Genomic DNA, 20,376 nt, shown 5'->3' with positions numbered 1-20,376 from the left:
ACATTTAATAAACTTCCATTTGTGGTAAATGATCCCTCTTAAAACTCTTACTATTAAAACAATGGGATTATTCTAAAGTCAATGAAACTTTGCAATCTGTGGCATAATCTTGTACATAAATTCCACTGATTATATGTAAGAAATGTACACAGTTAATAACTGTATGTACGTTTAAATGCATGTATATAGTAGTAGTAAGTACACATAATGAATAGGGACTAGCTATTTCATATTTACTAACTGAATATTTAGTCTCTGATCAGTATTGATGAATGAGCTGCAACATGTATCTCTGCTTGTCTGCCTGATACTTCAGCTTGGCTTGCCAAGGCAAGTTTACAAGAGCATCACCACTTAACATTTTCCTTCATTCTGTCTCTGTACCTGGTCCTCCTCAAATTTTTCTTCCAATGATAATAATCTAATAAAGGAGTTTTACTTCTAACTGCTTTTTAGAGTAGAAAAATAATTTTTAAAAATTGTACACATAAACAAAGACTCGGCCATTGTAAAAGAATGGCTTTTCTGTCAAAAGTAAGAATACTTTACAGTCATTGAACCATAATTATATCTGCTTCATGCCTCTGTGCTCTAAACGGACATGGCTCACTAACACAGACCAGCATAGGCATCTTTCAGAGTTTATACAATTTATATCAATATTGTGATTACAGGCACAATACTGTAATCTCATTAGACAATCTTCAGACGACTAACACAATTACTGGGACTTGTATAACAAAGAATAACTTGGGCATCTCCTCCCATTTATGATTGTTAACATTATTGTCACCCAAATACGCAGACTTTTGTAGCTTTCCATCTGGTTTCCCTTATTAATTCTAGATATTAAATGAAACTAATAAAAAACCGCATTACTGGAGAGAAGAACTAAAGGAAGGGATGATGTCACTTCTTGGAGCAAGAAAAAGCAAGGATGACTGCACACAGAAGTAATAGCTCAAATGATTTGAAACTGTAGCAGACATGGATGAGCAATACTGATGATAGCTGTCAGATAGGTGAAAATTAGGAAGACAAATAAAGATGAGAATTAAAAAAGTTAATTTCAGCAAGCTATTACATTTTAGGCTAAGAAACTAATCCTGTGTGACTTTATTTCTGACTAAACAAATGCCTTTGGTTAACGTCTATGCAGAGCAGCCACAGTAATTATCCAGAAACCATAAGGATTTGCTATACATCAAAAGCGTGTTACTGTCTGGTAAACAACAAATTAATTTTTAACTAAGGTTGTGGGGCAAGACAAGAGTGCACACAGTGACTTTCAGTCACAACAGGAAAATTTTTCAACTGAAATTAGGAATTGTAGACCAAGGCACTTCTGGGGGCTTGACTAAACCTGTGGATCTTATTCAGTAAGGCTTCACTGCAAAGGCCACACTTTAAAATACACTACTATGTGCACTTTCAATAGGCACATCTGGGAAGAAATTTTCTATGCAGAAACATGGGAGTGAAGGTCTGTTTTACAAAAAGTTACATGTTATCAACAAAGTTCAAAATACATGTTTCCAGAGAACCATGAAAGTGCTAATATGAAAAAAATGTAGATGTTATGAATCTGCTGAATTATCAGTGAGAGCCCTATTGCCATTTATATGTCTGATTTCCCTACCAGACAGCCTGACAACGTTTCTTGTTAGTTTGGTCAGGCTGCTAGGAGGAGCGATGCATTGCACTGCTGATGAAAAACGTCTCTGGGATACTTTATGTTCTACCAGTTCCTCCCACAGAACCTATAGGCAAACTTCAGTGTACAGAGTATCTATGCAGTCCTCAAGATTACACAACTGATTTTTACAACACAACTCTCACTACATCATTTAGACTTTTTATTTCTTGAACAGATGGACTACAAACAATAAGGATTACAGTGAGGACAGGATGCATTTACTTTCAAATCTGAATTAAATCCTATCTGTAAGGTACAGCTTCATGATAAAGATTTATATAGCTGAGGGAGCACTTTATTGTTGACTATTGCAAAAAAATAAACACAATGTTAGTTTCCTTAACAAGATGACCAATTCAGTAATCATTATAGGGTTTATATGAACATTGATGAAAGATAATGTAAATAGTAAATGAAGTGATAAATACTGTTAAGAAATTAAAATGGAGAAAATTATTCTTTTTTTCTTTCCTCCAACTTAAAACCAGTGAGTTTTGTTTCAGCTTGTTTATGAAAAAACAGCAGTAGGTATTGAGTGTTGCAAAAAAAAGGAGTTTTACAGAGTGTATAAGAAAAAAATCCCTGTCCTGGGTCAAACTGAATATTATTTTGAAGTAGTATCCTGTCTCAGAGCAGTCGCCAACACTTTGGGAAAGCGCACGAGAAACAGGCAGGTGCAAAGTGATCTCTCCCAGGCTGCAGCAAATACAGCACTGACTTACCTTGGACAGGAACAGTTCACCCATTCTGAGGCGCTTTCCAAAGGTGAGGCTCCCTTTCCTGTGAAGGTGGTCACATTGGGCAGCACCACAGGTAAGTGCTCGTAGGGTACGGGGACAGCGCCGCACGCCTGGCAGTGAATGATTGGAATGGGCGTTCCCCAGTAGCGCTGTCGAGATATTAACCAGTCTCTCAATTTGTCACTCGTTAGGTCTCCACCTATTCTTTTATTTTTGGCCTGCTGAGTAATAGCTTTTAAAGCCTCCTGCCGAGTCATGCCGGTGATCTGATTGAAAAAGAAACAAAAAATGAGACGTGGAAAAAGAAAGAAAAAATTATAGTTGCTGTCAGTGAAAGTGCAAGAACAAACAAAGCCAGTCAGTTTTCTGAGAGTCAAATAAAACAACAATTTCCCTCTTACCACTGTTTAACATCCTGCTACCCAAGGGACTATTCACATATCAGCTGCTCATTTGAACCTTCTTGCTTAAGGGATTGTGTTGATGATCTGAACAGAAGAAGGCTGAGAAAGAGTCTTGTAGACCCCTTCAGCCATTATTGGCAGATACCTGCACTTACGGCTGATATATTTACCAGATGCCGTATGCCAAAACTTTCAGAATTCTATCACAAACATAAGGTAGAGACCTTATGAGGAAAGTGCAAATGAAAACTGCTTTCCTTCTCCTGTGCTCATTTCAGGTTTTTCTATTCTTGCTTTCACATCCATTTTAACCACTTAGACCCTACCTGGGAATTAAAGTGTCTGCTATTAAAACACATATTTTCAAGAGCTATTTCTAAAGATAAGATTCCTATGTTTCTTGAGGAATCCATGATACCACAAAGGCTGAAGCCACATTTCAATTAATTTGTGAAAGAAGGGTTAGTATGTTCATGTTTAGGTTAAAATTCTATCGAGGTTACGAAATAAGAGCCAACTTTTAACATAGCTTAAATTATTCAGTTTCCATTATAGAACTGAAACCAATACAGAGGAAAGTTCAACCTTCCTCTCCTGTACAAAAGGAAAAAACTTATTTTATTGATACAGCAGGGCCAACATATCTCATCACTAAATTATTCCCAGAAATTTGGTAGCATAAGCTTGGCTTGATTTAAAAAAAAACAAACAAAAAATCTCTTTAATCATACAAAGTATTTGGCATTCTTGAGAAAACAGATTTAGTTTGCATTGTTACTGTAAGCTGGAAAGAAATCCATACTTGTATACTCACCTCTGCAGAATTAATGACCTTCTCCGAACCATCTGGCAATGTCTCAATGACTTCAGTGAAAGAAATGCCCAGATTCTTAGCTACTGCAGCATCTTCTGCACTAGTACTAGGAATTCCTAGAAGGGATGAAAAACCATTTCATTTCTGTGGCACTCTCTTTATAATGACTTACATTTTCCCAAAAGAGTTAAAGAAAATGGTTTAAGAACAGTAAAAATGTTTTTGTATTCTTTAAGCAGTAAAATTTAAACAGAAATAATCGCAACTCAGTAATTTCTCAGTTCCTCTGCAATTCAAACATTCATTAATGTTCTGTCCTTCTTTCAGAAAAGTTTGAAAATTTTATGGTTCTGAAAAAACTAAAAATAAAGCTATAAAATTTGGATAGCTTTACAGAATTTTCAATATAACCACATTATCTAAATATAATGTATTTAAACAATACAAATTTTAATTCTATTTGCTAATATGATAATCAAAGGCTCAACAAAGAACACAGTCTTCCTGTTTCAATATTAATTTATCTCTAATTTCATAGAATTATGAAATAATAGAATATTATTGGAATTAGAAGTCATCTAGTTTCACCATAATGCAACAGTCTCAAACATTACTATCCCTTTAACTTACTATGAAAGACATGATTTGTTTATAAACTCAGGGAAACTATTAAAATAACATCAGTTTGCTATTCAGACTATAACTAGTGAGAACACTTCCTACAGCTATTCAGATGAGTTACACAACTCACACTATTTAAGGCTCCCAAAGCTCTCTTTCCCTCTGCATTTTATTATTTGGGACAGCCATGCATTTTAATTCTGCTCTGGAGGGTTTCACAGTGACTTAAGAAATTTCTTAGCTTGCTTTATTCTCACATGTATTCTGAAACAATATTAAGATACTAACAGATTTATTATTTACACAGAGATACATCTTTTTGCACATTTTCCCCTTCAATAATTTAATTAATAATTTGAACCATCTTGCAATTACTGTCATCTTTAAAAGGCAAAGAAACTTATTCTAACAAGACAATGCCAGCATTAAATTGGTGAAAACTACACACAAAAGTTCTCAAAATATTTGTTGAACACATTGGGATTATTAACTAAACCAGCTTAACAATTGTCTTAGTTCAGGCAGTGAAATGCCAGCTATACTTTAACTCTGCCAATATGTGGAAGTTTGGAAGCAGATGACTAAAGAAAATCAAACGAAACTCCCCTGTGACAAGTAACCCCTTAACTAGAAAAACACAAAATTGCTATTATCTTCCCAGCAGATGTACACTCTTGCCATTTCAAGAACAATGTTTGTATCTTAATTTGTCAGAGAGCCCTGTAGTCTGCAACAGGTGACTTCACAATATGCTCTGCAAATGGAAAAAAGCAGGTCCCACTTTCTGGTCTGCTTCCTTTTGGAAAGATGATGCTATTAATGTACACTGGCAAAGCTCAACAGCTGGCACCCACAGCTTTCCCATGAAGAGCTGGGCTGTTTCCAGCAGACATAAGGCCAAAGTATGTGCCAGCAAACTGGAAGATTTTATGGAAAATTAAGATTAGGTATCTCAATCATTTGGCTTCTCCTATATGAGGAAAAACTTAGTTTGTGAAAACCAGATTCAAATCAAAAATGTAAGATGTGGGATGCTATAAACAAGGTAGAGAGCCCAAATGAGTAATTTCCATCAGCCCTGCGAGGGTCATCCAAGACATTTTTGCACAGCCAGGTGGTTTAATTCAGTCCAGTTGTGCAAAAATACCAATGTTGGCAGCAGTGAAAGCAGCAGCCCCAGGACAGGAAAGAAGTATCAGCATCAGGGAGACAACAACAGGAATTAAGGGATAAGGAATGCACTGGAAAAAGGGAAGAAGACATAACCATTTCCCATTAGGACTGGCATTGAACACTGCCTTCTCAATGCAGCTGAGACCATGGCAAAGCACAAGAGTAAACAAAGAGCTGGGTGGGTGCAGATTAAAATGGATATGGTTTTTAAAACTTAGTACAATTTCTACTTTGATTTATTAGGAGAATCATATCATCTAAGAGGATGTACTTAGCTGCCCAGTTTTGGGACCAGGCTCCAAGTCCAGGAAAGGAGTAAGACAGGCAGATTCATAGGACAACTTTGGGAACAGAAGCTCACTGCAGGTGATTCAGCATCCTCTAGCAACACCCTCCCCCTCCACTAATGAATCCTCAACTCTAAATCATGTCTTAAATTATGGGAATGCTACCTTGAGAGATAAAGGATCTAAGATAACCGTCCAAGACTACCTGAAAACAATTATTACCTATCCTGATCTATTTTACTGGCCTCAAAGCAAATATTATTAGATAAAAGTCAAAGTTGAAGTTTTGTACATTCACCATCTGAAGCATTTCTCTAGAAGCATGTACGCAATTTATGTAAACTTAAGACACACAAAAAAGACGAAAAGTTAGGGTGTTTGCCAAAAAATGGTACAGCTCTGTTTTGATTAAGGATGGTGAGAGACAGCCAAACACATATGTTGTAGGTAACCAATTATCTTAAGATATACAGATCCTCAAACTTAACTCATTAAATGCACTAATTTTATAATGTTTCCATTTAAAATTATCATCCTGTAAATCTCTTCACTCACATAGATTCCACATACCTCCTTTTTCCTCCCTTCTTCCCTAATGGAGAACAGAAATCCAAAATCCAGGAGAGAGAGCCTCTGTGTTCAAATATTTACTACAACAGTACCTGTGCTCCAACACAGCAACTGAAAACCATACTATTCCACTTAAATATCTAATGTCACATACCTATTTTAGTATCAAGATAATTATCAAAACTGGTTTTTGCTGAGATGACTACAGGAATCTCCTGATTGGTAAGCAAATTCACAGCTGTCACTGAAGTAAGTGAGTCTGAAAACAAATGTAATGATATGGTAAGTAAAATATAACAGAAGATATACTAAGAACATCACTTACCATTACAATGCAGTTTATCTTAAACTTACATGAATTTTAAATAACAGTTTTCTTTAAATAAGAAGAAAGTGACAAACCTATTCACATTTCGAAAAAGCTCAGATGTATTAAAAGGCTCACTAAGTCATATTGATAAATTACCATGATTAGAAAACATACTTATAACAAGCACCTTTATAAAAACAGAGTAAGATTTGGATTATAACAAAAAATTGAGTCATTGATCAAAATACAGGCTGCTGCAAAGTTGTACAAACTGGTTTTATTAAGCCTTGAATTATGTACTAGCATACAATGCACACAATGTTACAAAATCCCACCAAAATCAGATAAAACTGCAGGGGAGCATATATCCTTAGGATTTAATTTCTTACAGAAGAACTACGAAGCATGTGACATCTGTTTTCTAACTTGGGCTAAAAACCACCTAAGTAACCTAGTGATATCCAAACAGGATATTAATATTAAAATCAATATTCATATTCAAATTACAGATGAGGAACCCGATGTCCAAGCAAGGGGAAATAGGAGAGGAGAGAATTAAGGGTTTTATTAGAGAACTAATAAACTGAAATTGATTTACCATGTGCAGACTGGGTGGCTTAGCAAGAAGAAATCCAAATCTGAATACTCTAAATTTTGAGGATTTGAACCCCAGATCTCAATTTGGGCCTATTTCTAACTTTTTCAGTGCTTTTAAATTGATGTTAATTACAATCATTAAAATATGGGCTGCTAAGAGCTTCCTTTCACCTTTCTTCATAGCTAAGCTGAGGCTATGAAGGCTTACATTGCAATGCATAAAATCTGCTTGAAGTAAAGTAACAGCAATTTTGAGAACAGAGCTGTTTATTAGGTGTGTCATCACGCTTCTTAACACAAATTATACATTTATTTATTTCTGATTACTACTTTTCCAAATTTTAGATGTCTGAGGTATCCATATTATAAAGAAAATTTCCACATTCCAACCACCACATGCAGCTTTCCTCTGTTTAAAAAAAGCACAAAAGGGACAATTTCATTTTTTAAAAGCAACTAACCAAAAAGCGTCATGAGCAGGAAGCTGAGTGGGCAGGACACTGCTTTTAAAAATAACTTCTCTCTTCCACCCAGCAATAATTTTCATTTTATGCTGGAACCCAAAATATTATCTACAGTTTATGAAGGTGCTCTTTCCTGTGCCCATTTGCTCACATCATTATCATCAGAACCAAAAAGAGAGAGTGGTACAGGTACAAGTGTAAGACAATGTATGCAGAGAATTGTAATGAGATAATGAACAACGTAAAGGTCAAATCTTTATCTCAGGCACCTCCTGCTGTCCACACCATTAGACTTACCAGATTCTAAATTAACATACATTTTTCTAGGCAAAAAAAAATTGAATGTTTGACAACTGGTTGTTCAATTTATTGAAATAAGAGTAGCCTAAAATACAGACATGTACTTCAAGACTAAAGGTTTTAGAACTTTCAGTTACTCTGCTACACAATTGCTCTTTTTCTCTCCTAGAAAACATAAAACCATACCCTCCTACTTATTGAAATGAGAACACAGTGAAGAAAGAGAATTGCAGGACTATGCCCATTGAAAAGAAAACAATTACATTTAATTAAATTAAAATTTCAGTGATAGTGAGGAATTTTTTTAAAAAAAGTCTTGCTTAATGTGAAAATAGGGTCTATGCAAGGCCATCCAAAATTTCTTTTTATTTAAATGCCATTGTTGGCCTTTTATATGTCAAATTACAATCTCAGCTAATTTCAACTGAAGAATGTCTGTTCACAAGTAGCAGGAGTATACAATAGCAGAGTTATGTGCAATTGTGCCTCTTTTTTGAGTACTTTTGGCTGTCGTCATTTCAGCTCAGAGTTTCGTAATTTAACTCAGCTAAAAGCTTTAAGCTTATTGTTAACAGACATACAAAAAACCTTTTGCAAGTATTTCCACTTAAAAACAATATAAAAATATACCATTGTCCTTACTAAAAGCAAATTTTGCACATTTTTGGTTTGGCTTAAGGCACAAGATCCAACAAAGGTACAGGCACATGCATGAATCTGTGTTTGTGCAGTTAGTGCTTTGACTTGGTTCAACTGCAAGAACTACAAATTTGTTCTCCAAAATTCTCCCAGCTTTTCTCACCTCTTAGACAAGGACTTTATGTACTCAACCCAATCAGGCTCCATGTTTCTTTCTACTAGCAAGCAAACTTTTTAAAGGTAGAAATGAAGTATTTAACAAAGCAGGTTCTGTATAATAACACAATTTTCCACAAGATGCTGTTGAAATCAGATGTTATATAGACAATGAAGCCCCATCTTTACCAGTAAGGGAAAAAAATATTGAACACCAGCCTGAAGTAGAAACAAAACATATTATATTTACTCTTGTCATATCCAGGTTTTCCAAACAATAAAAAAAAAATTAGACCATGGATGCTAAATACAGGCAGAATTGGTGGTTGGAGACTTCAGGAAAGCAGCTAACAACAATTAAAGCATTATCAGTTGACTGTGCAAGTCATGAACTGCCATAGGGATACTCTGATTTTACTCCATTAGAGTCTTGTATTTACAAAGGATCTGCATAGTAGAGTATTATTTTACTATCTATCAGTTTTCCACTTTGCTATGTATTAGTGATAAAACCAGAGAATTCGTTTTTATTTAAAAACAATTTTTTAAAATAAAGTAAAAAATTAGTGATATATTGACCTTTTTAGATTCCTTATGACAGGAAGAAAACATTGCTGGTGCAAGAATTAGTTCTGCTGTCTTTGTGCGAATGACAACTTACCATACAGACATGAGATTTTCCAATGGGCTGACACAGCCAAATTTGGGCTATTCATTTCTGGTGGATGAGGAAATAAGACTCTGTTCCGTTGCTTTTATATACTATGAAGTGTAACAACTATTATAAAAGGAATTCTAGCAGAGCTGCTCTTGCCACATCTGAAGCCAGGACAGGCTGATGTGACACTGTGTGACATAGCAAGAATCAAAGGCCTGCTTGCTCTCAACAGGAACAGCTCCTGCTCAGCTTGATGCACATTCTATAAAGATCATTCTTTATAATTGTTGCTCTTCTACAACAAATTGCAGTATGAGAAAAATACCACCTTTCCCTGGGATGAACTCCCTCTGCAAGACTTCCTTAAGACTGCTATTCCCATGCAGCAGTCTGTGAGTTGGTAAGATATATAAATGGGAAGTTCCATAAATGGCTTCAGGTGTATAGGTGTAAGCTGCTAGCTTCTCTTCTGTTACCTTGCCATTAACCTGAAAAAAAGCAGAAAAGAATTCCCACTGGCAGTGCGGTGGTTATAGATTTCCCTTCCTTTTCACACAGCTAACGAGTCTACATCACCCTGCAGAAATACACAGATCCAAATACCAAAACCAGACACAATCCCACTATAGAAATTTTCCAGAATCAAACCTTGACAAACTCACTTTTAGGCCTTGATAAAGTTGCTTTACAGTTTTGCCTTAGTTTATCCAAATATATCTATAAAAATATAATTCTAATCCCATATGTAATATTGCACTGTGCCACTGAGATAGACTCAATCCCTGGCTAAGCCACCCAGAATCCTTCTATGCACTTTTAATATGCATGCCTTGTTTCCAAGAAACTGGAGGGAGATGCTGCCTCTGAAATCTGAAGATAATTTAGGATTTTCTCAGCTACAATGTGACTTTACACCATACTTCTCTGATGAAGTGAATGCTGCAAATTATGTACAGAAATAAAATAACAAAAGGTGGTACAACAAACAACTGGACATAAAATGTAAATAGTAAACTTCAAAGACTTTTAAAGAATTTCCACCTGTAACTATCAACAAGGTTTATATCTTAGATCAACTAACTGTGGAGTATAAGGGGGTCTTGGAAGGAGATTTTTCTGTAATAAGTATTGATAGAAATTTTCAGAAACAATTGATAAAAACAACTTTAATACAAAGTTATATATACAAATACAAATAGAAGTACTGCATCTTTTAGCAGGGTGTAAATCAGAGGTATTTAAAAGGTTTAATTTGTCTCAATTTGAAGTTCTGAAAAATTCAGTACTTTAAAATAAAAAGTCACTTTAAAAATGTTAGACCAGAGTAAATAATCACAATAAAACTTTGAAGTACAAGGACTGAAATCTGATCAGAAATTTCAATCTCTGAAAATCTCTTCCGTCACAATCATTTTCATGGAGCCTTGCTCATATCTTGACAAAAAAGGGGAAAACCGAAGTCCTTCTGTAGATAATTTTTTTTTCAGGTTTCCATTTCTCCTTCTCCTTTCTTTCTATCTAGACTTCTCTGTAGCTCCATTACTACCTAATAGTGCTGTTTCCATTCTTTTAATTATGGGAATTCAGTAAGTGAAATAATGGAGATATGTAAGGAAAGCAGTTTGCCTGAGGACAGCTTGGGTCTGACAGAGAAGGTGCCATGCAGAGAAAAGCAAAAGCCCAACTAGACCCTAGCTGACATGTGCAGACATGTGCAGTGCCACTTGATAGTGCACTTGGCACAAATAATCTGGCTTTCAGGGAAGCTTATTAGCTGGCACGTATTTTGGCATAAATATACACAGCCAATTTGCATCCACTTGAACACGCAAACCCTTTCCTAAGGAGGATAGGAGGGAGTATCTCTTCAACACTCAAGTAGTGTTCTTCAGGAATCTGTGCTGGTCTGTGCATGAATATAATAATAATCTTTTTTAGGAGATTTCAAGCTTTTAAGATCTGAAAATCCATTCCCATCACACATTTCAGGGGTTGCAGTAAGCCCAACAAAGAGAGTAGCAAATGAAATTTCTGACTTACCTTTAGCAAGAAGTCAAGAGAGCACCCAACGCAGTCACCTATCCAATTTGCTTGCATTTCTTTAATACCATACCACTCAGGGAGATCAGATAAAGCATCAAACATGGCCTTAAGCAACAAAAGAAAGAATGAGGACATTCAGCTTTTGTAAGCATATGAATTAATACTATGGGTTTGATTATAACTAACAGCAAAATGGCAAGGCGCTGGTAAAAACATTGGAAGAGGTGTTTTATATTGCTGCTACCTCAAATAATCTCTGTGAGAATAGAACTAACATGGTACTAGCCAGAGGTATGCCACTGCTAACAGAGACCCTGTTATTAAAAGTGGCCTTTCTTTTGAATGGACTAGACCTTAAGATACAGCAAGAAAAAAACTTAGATGAAAACAAACACAGAAAATATTCCCAGTGGTTGTAACTTCTGGGAAGTGTAGACAACCTAGTGAGCTGAACAAGACTTAACAGTTGTGCTTGCAGATATGAAGCCTACATTTGTATTAGCTGTTTTAGACAATAGCCCAGAGATTGCAGTCAGACAAAAGGTGTTAATATGTCCTAACATTTTCAAGCTCTGGCTTAAAATAGCATTAGAGTTTCTAGCTATCTATTTTTTCCTATTTCATATTGGTATTTTACCAAGCACTACAGGCTGCAAAATTGATTGGGATCTTTAGGTTCTACCATCCTGCAAAAACAGCACTAATCATAATGACAAAGCTTTGTATAAAATAAAATTATAAATAATACTACAATAATATCATTCTTATAAGTGACCAGCAATGAAGCTGGGCCTAGAGGGGTCAAGGGTCTAGAGCCACTCTTCCGAAGAGTGGCTGATGCACCTGGGGATGTTTAGCCTGGATAAAAGGAGGCTCAGGGGGGACCTTATCACTCTCCACAACTGCGCAAAAGGAGACTGTACTGAAATGGGGGTCAGTTTCTTCTCTCAGTTAACAAATGACAGGACCAGAGGAAATAGTGTGAAGTTGCACCAGGGGAGGATACTACAAAAAAATTCACCATTGAAAGTGTTGTCAAACATTGGAACAGACTGCCCAGGGAAGTGCTTGAGTCATCATCTCTGGAGGTATTTACAAGACCCACAGACATGATGCTTAGGGATAGGGTTTAATGATGGACTTGGCAGTGCTGGCTTGAAGGCTGGACTTGAGAATCTCAGAGGTTTTTTCCAACCTAAATGGTTCTATACTATGCAGCAATGAAGAAATTCAGTCCTTTACTAGCCATAATGTCCAACAACCAACTTGTAACTTCTATGTATATTTGCACTCAACAAGAGATAAATCTATATATTTATGTGCTTTCAGATGTGTGGAATGGAAGCATGAAAGTCTATTCCAAGTCAGCTAGTATTGGTCTAAAAAGTTTGAACAGCATGATTTTAATAAATGGCATCTATAACAATGTAAAGAAGACAGATAACTTAAAGTTCATCTCATTTCTCACTTCATAACACTTCACATTTTTGTTATGAATACTGTGACTGTCCAAAATCTTTACTTTGGCAGAAGTACAGCCAGATGCATGAGTCATTTGGACAGATGGTGAATATGCTGAACAATTACAGTTAAAATCTAAGAATAAGGCAACATGTTGAATAATTTCTCCTTCAGCTGTGACTCTCAACATCAAATGTGCAAGCTCTTTATTATCTCAGTAATTTCTAACAACCTGCAAGGATGGACAGCTACTACGTGCTGTTCCAATGAAACACTAGGTAGGTGGATAATTAGTGAATGCACACTTAATTCTTCTCCAAGAATGCATTTCAAGTTCTGTTTTAATGACATACTTAACTAATTTCAAAGTGAAAAGTTACTGTAAGAATGACTTTCTACATTACTGCTCTGTTGTATATCTGTCATTCAGAATATAACAAAAGCCATGTCCTTTGTAAGCCATAATATTACACCACCATTTGGGATTTTTAGTGCTTTCTACAATTTTAAGAATCAAACCAATTTACTGATTTATAAATAAAAGAACGCTAGGCTTTTGGAGAGATTTTTATTACACTATAATCAGTTTTAACTCACAATTGCAAGCATGCTTTATCACAGAGAATTCAAAGTTTGGAATATTCTCATTAATTGCACCATTCCAGAAACAGCCAAGCTTTATCTACCATGATGAATCTATGTACTTATATAATTATGAAAGAATAAGAAATAATTAGCGATATATAAAATATATCTCTATGCTATCTATGTGTATCTCTATACATACACACAATACCTAGATACATTCTTTGTAAGAACTTTATACATTTAAAAAAGAATGAAATTGTGTCAGTACACACAGAACTGGCTGTTCATATTAGAGATCCATTCTAATCTATATCACATTTTGCTGCCAGAAGCAGCTAATTGTGCATGTGTTCTACTGAAACTGTACAGTCTGTAACTGCTTGCCAGCAAAGCTTCCTAGATGTTTTCTTCACTGCAGTATGCACACACCAAGATTGTCAATACCAGTGTGATAATGATTTTACTGTAATTCATTTGCCTTATTAGAAGCTACAGTCTACAGTTTGACTTAACCCAGTTCTTTTCTTGATAATGCAATTACTTCATGCAACTAAATACAGGAAGAGCCAACTTTACTTCATGTGAATGAAGATAACTAAGCTCACTCTGCATGATGACGAAGCCTAGCAGGGTTTGCAAACATAAACCCTCCATAACTTAATTTATACATAAACAGTTTAGTGCGATACAAAACAAAAAACCCAAGCAAACAAAAAAACTTCAAAAACGTTCAAAATGGAATTATGATTCTCAGTTCTTTGTACTCAACAAACTTCTTAGATTTCTTCTCAAGGCTATGAACAGCAGGTGAAGCAGAAAATGAACAAACAAGTTACCTGGTGTTAAAAAGGCAAATAACATAGAATATTCACACAGCTAGCATGTTAGTGTTTCTGAATGGTAAATTAACCTAGGGTACTCACTAGCAGGAAAGCAGAGAAACATTCAATTCTTACATGAATGCCCTTGCACATTCAAAATGTATAAAAGCAGAGAAACATCAATTGTTACATGAATGCACTTGTACATTCAAAATCCATCTGTGCAAACTAGGACCTTTTAAATGACAGCTTAAGGAAAACCCTTTAAAAAAGCTTTTCATTTTCAAATCCAATTGCACTACACCCTGCAAAATACATGCCCATAAATATATGCAAAAACTATTATTAACAGTAAAAAAATTACGTGTAGAGTATTTGGGTCTTAACCAATGCTAGCATAGAAATCCCTGAATATTTTAAGTTACTATTTCGAAAGTTAAATATTAACTCCCATGAATTTTGCTTCCATGTTCTTTTTTAAAAATCATTGCCACACTCAGTAGAACATTTTCTGCGTCATTAGAGTAGTCCCATGAATTCTGCTCCAATTTTTATTTTGCAATTTGCCAACGCTAGCAGTGTTCAAGGCCAGGTTGGATGAAGCCTTGAGCATCTGGGTCTAGTGGGAGGGGTCCCTGCCCATGGCAAAGGGGACTGGGACTAGATGATCTTTAAGGTTCATCCCAACACCTTAACATTCTATGATTCTGTAATTACTGATAATTTCCATTTAAAAAAATGCTGATCATTGTATGAAAATGCGTATATAACTTCTCTTTATTTCTGCCTCAAATTTGTTAACACAGAGAAGACAATCACCAAGAAGACTCCTAGCACACAGGCAAATAAACAAAAGTAAAACCATGTTGGAGTCAGCAGGGGACAAAGAACAGCAGCATTTCAATCCAGTGAACAGAAAGTGATAAGATCATCAAATAAATCAATTTTCAAATTTCTGATGATAACTTAATAGTGAGAAATTTGGAAACATGAGGTAGCAGAGTCTTTCTGCTTTCATTTTTCATTACTTGGGAAGACACAAGAAAACTTTAAATGCAAACATCTAATTACAGGAGAAATTACTCCCATCTTAATTAAACATAAGTCAAGGAATAGCATAAATACATTTTGGCAGTCTTTCAGATCTAAAGATAGACAGACTTGGGAAAAGCTAACGAAATCAAAGTTGTGTTCAGGGATGAGAATGATTTAAAGGCTCTTACACCTGAAAAATTTGGAGACTGAGGATAAACCAATGTTTCATGGACTTGTTTACTCTTTCAGAATACGCAGAAAATTCTGGCACAGCCAGAATATGAAAGTCAACTACCTCAGATGATCAGAGAGTAACTAAATCAAGATGAGTTTGCTGAAAATTCATCAAAGACAATGATGAGCAGGCCTGAAACTGGAAGTAACATGTTGTATGTAAAAAACTGATCTCACATTTCTAGTTGTTTAGTCTGCTGAGGATCATGACAGAAACAGATCTTCAGTTAAGCAATTTTCAGGCAAAAAAGATCCAGAAAATCCAAGAACATAAGTGCTTTACAATTTCCTAAGAGCATCTCAACTCCAAAAGTCCTCCTGCTTGTAGTTCAAAGAAAGATTCTGCTGAACCCCTAAAAAATTCTGTCTCTGACTTCATCAACTAAAAGTTTTATTAGATCAATACCTGCTACTAATTTCATACTTAGTGAGAGTAATTTAACTCCTCTATGACAGTAAATGAAATAAAGTGGAAAATCTAAATATAAGCTATATAGTCAAAAGTATACTCTTTTTTTAACGAAGACACTTCAATGAAGTTTGCGAGATCTGCAAGGTAACAACAAGATCAGAATAAAAATTCAGCAAAAGGCTGCATTTCAGAAGAATGCAATTAATTAGCATAATGAAATTGCATTGTACTAAATTACAATAATTTTTAAAAGCTTTGCTTCTGAGGAAGAGTCAAATAAATATCCAAGCTCTGTTTGGATTAAAATGAAATTCTTCACTTCATTTGAGCAAACTCCCAAAAGAGCAACTAAATGTAAACTAAAGATTACACAAAATCATTTAATACAACGTAGTATATTAACATATATTGAAGTTCAAGAAACTAAAGCTAGGCTGCCCACTGTTTTATTTTGCACTCCATTGCAGTGTTCCAACTGTGATTATATGGTACAGCTTCTGCTGGCTTTTAATATCTTCTTGTTTTACCATTTCTTCTTCTCCTTCAGTAGTTTCTGTCTATACTATTGTAGGTCACTCTTGACTTTTATTTCCCATGTGTAAAGAATACTGAAAACATACATTAAAGAGGAGCAGTAACACAGATACTGAGTATACTGAAAATTCTTTCTCATAAATGTCTGAACTGTCAGCAGTTTTCCCATTTCCTTACCTACAATTTATGGTCAACAAACACCTCTGGTGTGATTACACAGAGTTGAGGCAAAAAATGTTTCCTTAAAAGCAAAACATAAATCCAGAACTATTCTCCAGATTTGCTCTTTAGAGCTGTTCCTTGCTTAAATTTCCGAAGATACTCCCTTTCTGAAATAATGAAGTATATATTTGTGATGAGTAACTGCATCCATAAGTAGAAAAGCTCTTCAAAACATTTGCTATAATTTTTAATAGTATTAAGTATTCACTGTTTTGATTAACCCTACGCCAACAGGAACTTAAATGTACATTGTTGTACCATCAAATGAGATGCTATGTTTAAAACAAGGTGAAAAGACCAGCCTGGTCTGGATATCCACAAACAATTTTCTGTCTTGCCAAACTGACAAAACAGGTGCCATTTCTTAGGAATGAAGTGCTCAGCAAGCTGAGGGAGCACTGCTCTTGGTCCCTGTCCAGGAGAAGCTCTCAGCCTGGCTCAAGAAGAAGAGTTTCCAAGTGAGCTTTATCAGGCCTGCTCTGTTGGGAGAAGACAACTATGAGCCAGACTCCAAGCGTGGGAATCAAAACAAATCACACATAAAGAATGAAAAAGAGCCAACATTTCAGTTCTCAGTGATGAGGCATTACCTCCTGCTATGAAATCCCAAGTGCTACCAAAACTCTTAACATCCTGAAATTCAGTACTTCAATTTCATTACATTTCATTACCATTCTGTTTAAGATCTCAGAAATAAAATACAAAATAAAAAAATCAAGCAAAACACAATTACATGAAATAATTCCAAATCTATTCAGATGAGATAAAAAGGGCTGTCTGATGCAATGCAAAGCCAAAGAAAATCTGGAGAAGAGCTGTAGTTCATTTGCTGTTTTCCCTCCACAGAGTCAGCACCATGCCCAACATCTGTGTTCCTGAAACCCACAGAAAATGAGAAGGGTTTATCTCTAAATGTCTTTACAAAAAACTTAACTAAGAAAGGGTGCTGCTTATGTGTAGGGCAACTGTAAATTACATCAACAGAATTTTCTTGGTTATGTTCCCCATTATTTGAATTAAACAGACTGCCCTACTGCTGTCCAAAAAAGGGAGATTATTTAAGGCAAAACTTGAGGTTTTAAAGTTGCTTCTGTTTCATTTTATTCAAGGAAAGATTATTTGCCAGCTATTTGAATGATTTTTTGTACAGTAAAATATGGAAAAAAATAGTGTAAAATTAATTTAGGAAGAACAGTGTCTATAAAAAGACTAACCTTGCCAATTCTGTTTTGAGGACTCAGTTGACCATGTATAAAAACCTCCATAAAAGCAATTTACACGTACAGAGAGAAAATACTAACATTTACAGATAGATTTTTCCAATGAATCTGCCTACCAATTCAAGAGGGTAACCATAGCAACTAAATGTTTTAGCTTAAACATCTTAAATGCACAGACAACAATTTGAATAATAATGCCATCAGTTAAGGTATTATACTTCCATCAAAGAAATGTGTCAAAAGAAAACTAACAATTAAATGTTCTCTAAAAATAAAAAAAAAAAGCTGCTAGACCATTTCACATGTACTTTACAGTTTAAAAAAATGGGTCACAATTACTTTATTACTTTACATAAGTAAAATGCTTTCTGCTAAGCATTAAAAGCATGGTCAATAATTTTTGCCCTTTGAACAAAACTCATTACCAATGGTAAACTGCCATGTGAGCCAACACTGCTTTGATTGCAATTTTTATTGCAAGAAAGTGCAGTAACTACCAAAAAAAAAAAAAAATCAAAGCAAGTCCACAGGAGATGATCCCTCTGGACACAAGAGAAATCTGAAAAACAGTGTGTGTAGGAATGAAGCACTGACTCCTGCAATACCCAGCTTCACAGACCACTACTAATCATGTAACTCCTGGCTGCCAATTGACCTGTAATGTAGGCGCTGCAGATGAAGATTACCCTGATTAGTTTTTATTTCCATTAAGGTTGTGAGATACAAGGGAAAACAAAAAATGATAAATGAGCAAAATAGAGGAACACAGATGACTAGAATAGATCATCAGTATACACTATAAATAGGCTACAATGAAATAATTTGTGGATGCTACAAGCAGAAAATAGGTTGTATCCATACATATTGAGCCATTATTGCTAGCTGGTAATTTGCATGAAGAATTAAGGGATAGAAGATGAATTAAAATTATTTTAAATGGAACTTTTTCTATGAAACAAGGTTATGGAAAGACTTATATTTTCCTCTAAGCCACACAGGAATGGAGCAAGTTAACAGAAATAAAGCTTTTTAAAAAAAATAAAAGTATGACAGTATGACATATTCCCAGTATGACAATTTATAGAAAACTCAGGTATAACTTTGGGGAAGGAACAGGAAACAGATTTGCAGAAAGCCATTTTTCAGAAAAAGGGCAATGAAGGTGGTACTTCTGACATTTGATCTTGAATTTCTGTACACTTTTCAGAAGAAGTATTAGTCACCATTGAAGGCACAAGTAAAAGGTGACCAGAATCAAATGGCTATCCCTATGATACACCAAAACCAGATAAAGGCCTGACTGTACAAAGGTGAGTGAGACACTCATAGAATTCTAACCCTCTAAATTTGAAAGTAGCCCAAGTCAGAAGAAAATACAAGTCTTAACCAAAAGGTGCAAGGATCAAGTTACTCTCAGATAGTCTCTTAGTGCCTTCCAATTTTTAAATTTCAAAATAAGAAGGAGTGGAACTTCAGTGGATAGCAGAAATCTAGTCACACAGCTCACTGAAAGCCTGATCCACTTAGCTCTCTACCTTTTTCCAAACCTAGGAAAAACATCTTGCACAAAGAAGGATTAAATCTGCTCCGTGCTTGTGAACTTGTCCAAGCTGTGAGGAAATAAAGGGCCATGTGTGCTTGGATACAAATTCTGGCAGTACAGCTCAAAGACCTAAATGCTGCTCTGTACTGAAAACACAGATCTTCAGATTCCAATGATTGTGACCATGCTAACCTGACATAATCTTGCCTTAACCTTCTGGACACATAAAAAAAAAAAAACTGAATTGGACAAAAGATGTTCAACAGGCAACTGACTCATAAATGGGGAGTAAAGGACTCAGGAACAGACAAGTTCTGGAAAGGTAATTTTCTACTTCTGTTAGTGTCTAATGCAAAACAAGTTGACCACAGATTTGAAATTCCCCATTTTATAATGTCCTCTCAGATTTCCCTTTTACAGGAGCCTGGCATATGAATTATCAAACAACTGACAAAAAAGGGAAGCGAGATCCATAATGAACCAAATGGCCGTACTAATTTATCATTAGAGGCACAAATATCTGAAGTCTCTGAACTGAAAAGAATTTCAGGAAAACAAAGCTGTACTGGTAGTGTTTCTGGTCTGTTACATAAGTCAGGAAAATCTCTTTATGGAAATAAGTGTGTTCAAAATCAGGAGACATGAAATAATCCCTCTTGCTGAAGTGAAGGTATCACCACCAATGTTATCATCCTGAAATTGTATTAGCAATTAAAGATCTTAAGCTTCTTAAAGAGATGTCTTTATCCTCCACTATAAGGACTAACACCATAGAAATCTGGACCCTCCACTCCAAGAGGAAAGGCTCTGTAAATGATAAAGGTGAATGAAGAT

The 20,376-nt window shown here is 35.4% G+C and overlaps 1 protein-coding gene across 2 annotated transcripts in view; it reads right to left on the bottom strand.

Annotated features, from left to right (window-relative positions):
- LARS2 (leucyl-tRNA synthetase 2, mitochondrial) overlaps positions 1-20,376 on the bottom strand; it is an 83,407-nt gene that overhangs the window by 31,509 nt on the left and 31,522 nt on the right. For both annotated transcript variants that reach the window (XM_041407889.1, XM_041407890.1), the window contains exons 8-12: positions 11,470-11,577; positions 9,758-9,917; positions 6,460-6,564; positions 3,655-3,770; positions 2,419-2,702 (exon numbers count right to left, since the gene is read on the bottom strand). In XM_041407889.1, the coding sequence (XP_041263823.1) occupies positions 2,419-2,702; positions 3,655-3,770; positions 6,460-6,564; positions 9,758-9,917; positions 11,470-11,577 (773 nt within the window). The remainder of the gene's footprint in view (positions 1-2,418; positions 2,703-3,654; positions 3,771-6,459; positions 6,565-9,757; positions 9,918-11,469; positions 11,578-20,376) is intronic.

The sequence above is a fragment of the Onychostruthus taczanowskii genome, unplaced genomic scaffold (assembly GCF_017590055.1).
Source record: "Onychostruthus taczanowskii isolate IOZ18803 unplaced genomic scaffold, ASM1759005v1 scaffold28, whole genome shotgun sequence".
NCBI classification, from domain to species: Eukaryota; Metazoa; Chordata; class Aves; order Passeriformes; family Passeridae; genus Onychostruthus; species Onychostruthus taczanowskii.
Note: the sequence above shows the minus strand (reverse complement) of the source record. Positions and strands in the feature narration are given on the sequence as shown.